The sequence below is a fragment of the Micropterus dolomieu genome, linkage group LG03 (assembly GCF_021292245.1).
Source record: "Micropterus dolomieu isolate WLL.071019.BEF.003 ecotype Adirondacks linkage group LG03, ASM2129224v1, whole genome shotgun sequence".
Lineage (NCBI taxonomy): Eukaryota > Metazoa > Chordata > Actinopteri > Centrarchiformes > Centrarchidae > Micropterus > Micropterus dolomieu.
Window position 1 is genome coordinate 14,585,415 of NC_060152.1, and position 3,628 is coordinate 14,589,042.

A 3,628-nucleotide genomic window follows, 5' to 3' on the forward strand; every position below is an offset into this window, starting at 1 on the left:
GCTCTGGACCTCAGACTGGGCCGAAGGTTGACCTTCCAACAAGACAATGAACCTAAGCACACCGCTAAAATAACGAAGGAGTGGCTTCACAACAACTCCGTGGCTGTTCTTGAATGGCCCAGCCAGAGCCCTGACTTAAACCCAATTGAGCATCTCTGGAGAGACCTGAAAATGGCTGTCCACCAACGTTTACCATCCAACCTGACAGAACTGGAGAGGATCTGCAAGGAGGAATGGCAGAGGATACCCAAATCCAGATGTGAAAAACTTGTTGCATCTTTCCCAAAACGACTCATGGCTGTATTAGATCAAAAGGGTGCTTCTACTAAATACTGAGCAAAGGGTCTGAATACTTATGACCATGTGATATTTTAGTATTTCTTTTTTAATAAATTTGCAAAAATTTCTACATTTCTGTTCTTTTCTGTCAAGATGGGGTGCTGAGTGTACATTACTGAGAAATAAAATGAACTTTTTTGATTTTTGGAAAATGGCTGCAATGAAACAAAGAGTGAAAAATTTAAAGGGGTCTGAATACTTTCCGTACCCACTGTATGAGGGCAGGGAAGGCTTCTGGCCCTGATGAGCTGCCCATTGATATTTACAAGAAATTTAAGGATAAACTTTGTTCTCCCCTCTTGGAGATGTTTTTAGAAACTTATGAAAATGGCCTCCTACCCCCTTCTTTGAGAGGTGCCCTGATAACCCTGCTACTGAAACTGGGAAAGCCACAAACAAAATGTGATCTCGCTAATGAACTCTGATACTAAGGTACTTTGTAAAGCACTGGCGAGATGGATGGAGGGCTTTCTCCCTGATGTGGTGGGTAGTGATCAGAATGTTTTATAAAAGGTTGCCAGGGTTTTCATAAGGAGAGTGCTGAATATTCTGTATGCTAGTAGGGGGGCGCGAAACACTGCAATCCTGTCTTTAGACGCGGAGAAGGCCTTTGACAGGGTTGAGTGGCCCTACCTTTTTGATGTATTAACTCGCTTTGGCTGTGGTGAAAGATTTTGTAGATGGATAAAGATACTATATACAAATCCCACGGCAGAGATCCTTACTACCAATATGGTATCTAAACCCTTTGATATTTGTAGAGGTTCTAGGCATGGCTGTCCTCTCTCTCCTCTCCTATTATTCTTGCCATTGAGCCTCTGGCTATGGCCATTAGATCGCACACCAATATCTCAGGCATCAAAATAGATCAATCAATAGACCATCAAATTGCCCTCTTTGCTGATGATGTGATTTTTGTTTCTTACTGACTTGCACAATTCTATACCTACGCTCTTGAATCTAATGAATGATTTTGGGGTGTTTTTGGGATATAAAATAAATAATTCAAAAACCTGTTACTTTAATGCAACAGTTTGCTTTACATACGTCGGCATTCATTCATATCCGGCCGGAGATTGATTGAATAGTCTCAACTAACTATGACCCTGTTGTAGACTCAATACTCCAATTGATTGATAGATAGTCATCCCTACCTATATCTTTGATTGGCCGAGTTAACATTCTGAAAATGACTGTCCTCCCAAAATTGTTGTATCTGTTTCAGAATATACCTCTGCCACCGCCACCATCCCTTTTTGCAAGGCTCAGAAAGTCGTTCACTGCTTTTATTTGGAATAATAGATGTCCCAGAATACGTTTGTCTTTGCTGTAGTATTCATCAAATACTTGTTCTCCCCCACTGTATGTGCATTATTTATATAAGGAATGGGAGGCAATGTTTGACTTCTGAAGTGACTATTGCTATCTTTTTGGTTTTTGTGTGCTTTGTTGCTGGTTAATTGTGAAATGCTTTTATACTAAATTCTTTGTTAAAGCAGAAAAATAAATAAATATATTGTTAAAAAACAAACAAACAAAAAAACACACTGTATATGATTGTAGAAATGACAGAAAGAGCCTGACCCCATCGGTTTCCCTCCTCCAGGCTTTGCACAGCCTCCAGTGGTGAATGGGATGCCTCCGCAGACTTCTTACTATCCCCCTGCTGGATACCAGCCAGGCTTCCCCATGCCTGTACCTCCACCTCAGCCACAACCTGTCCTTCCACCTTACGCTGTCCCACCTCCTTTACCTCACGCAGCACCTGCAGGTTTGCCTCCTCAGTACCCCCTCCCCCATGCCCCCACACCTGCTCCTGCTCCTGCCCCAGCTCCAACTCCAGCGCCAGCTCTTGCCCCTGCACCTGCTCCAAGCGCTATGCCACAGGTAGGACCGAGCCATCAAATCTTCCATTTTATATAATGAATGAGGTAAAACATATTGGTTACTTTTTTCCCTTCAACTTGAAATTTGTGTTTTTGAAGTGGTGTTAGAAATGTCAACATTTGAACTCTGAAACGAGAAACAATAATACTTTGTGTTTTTCTTTCTTGACAGAATCTTCCTCCTGTACCATTTCCTCCATCAGCTGCAGCGCCACCCAAAGCTCCACCTCCTGCTGCCCCAGCCAACCCACCACAGAAAAGACGCTTCACAGAGGAGGTCCCAGACGAGAGGAACAGCGGTCTGCTCGGATACCAGGTGATAAAACAGCTCACCCACCTTTATAGCCCTTTCTCACCATTATTTTCTTTTCTCCACCTTGTTAGTTTTTTGCCTTTGTGTGTATGCCTACACCTTTACCTAATGCGGCATTCAGACCAACTGCGAATTTTCTCCTTGCGACGCTTTCCTCGCGTGAGTACATTCGCTGCAAGTGTTCACACACAGCGCAAGAAGGCGATTTTAACGTGAATAAACACAGCTCGCCGTTACTACAGCTGTATGAACAAAGTAAACCAGACCAAAGTAAACATTTTGCTGTGGTTAAATGGCAATAAACAGATTAAACTTTGTCAGCTCTGTCAGCAAGACAGTAGGACAACAACTTCTAAAATGTTTGTTTTCTGAATGGAGTTTGGATCGATCAGGGCTATTCTATGCTCACTTGATCACAGTAAAGTACAATGATAGCTGGAATAAAGTTACAGACACATGTTTTCTGAACTCACCAGGTAGTTCAACCTGCTTGCTTTCTTTTCTCCAAGTAATGTCCAGTTTTTATACAGTGGGTACGGAAAGTATTCAGACCCCTTTAAATTTTTCACTCTGTTTCATTGCAGCCATTTTCCAAAAATCAAAAAAGTTCATTTTATTTCTCAGTAATGTACACTCAGCACCCCATCTTGACAGAAAAAAACAGAAATGTAGAAATTTTTGCAAATTAAAAAAGAAACTGAAATATCACATGGTCATAAGTATTCAGACCCTTTGCTCAGTATTTAGTAGAAGCACCCTTTTGATCTAATACAGCCATGAGTCGTTTTGGGAAAGATGCAACAAGTTTTTCACATCTGGATTTGGGTATCCTCTGCCATTCCTCCTTGCAGATCCTCTCCAGTTCTGTCAGGTTGGATGGTAAACGTTGGTGGACAGCCATTTTCAGGTCTCTCCAGAGATGCTCAATTGGGTTTAAGTCAGGGCTCTGGCTGGGCCATTCAAGAACAGCCACGGAGTTGTTGTGAAGCCACTCCTTCGTTATTTTAGCGGCGTGCTTAGGGTCATTGTCTTGTTGGAAGGTAAACCTTCGGCCCAGTCTGAGGTCCAGAGCACTCTGGAAAAGGTTTTC

General features: G+C 42.4%; 1 protein-coding gene across 2 annotated transcripts in view; it reads left to right on the top strand.

The window, feature by feature from the left end:
• The window catches only part of khdc4 (KH domain containing 4, pre-mRNA splicing factor), a 15,124-nt gene that overhangs the window by 8,021 nt on the left and 3,475 nt on the right, over nt 1–3,628 (top strand). For both annotated transcript variants that reach the window (XM_046044056.1, XM_046044055.1), the window contains exons 10-11: nt 1,946–2,226; nt 2,398–2,541. In XM_046044056.1, the coding sequence (XP_045900012.1) occupies nt 1,946–2,226; nt 2,398–2,541 (425 nt within the window). The remainder of the gene's footprint in view (nt 1–1,945; nt 2,227–2,397; nt 2,542–3,628) is intronic.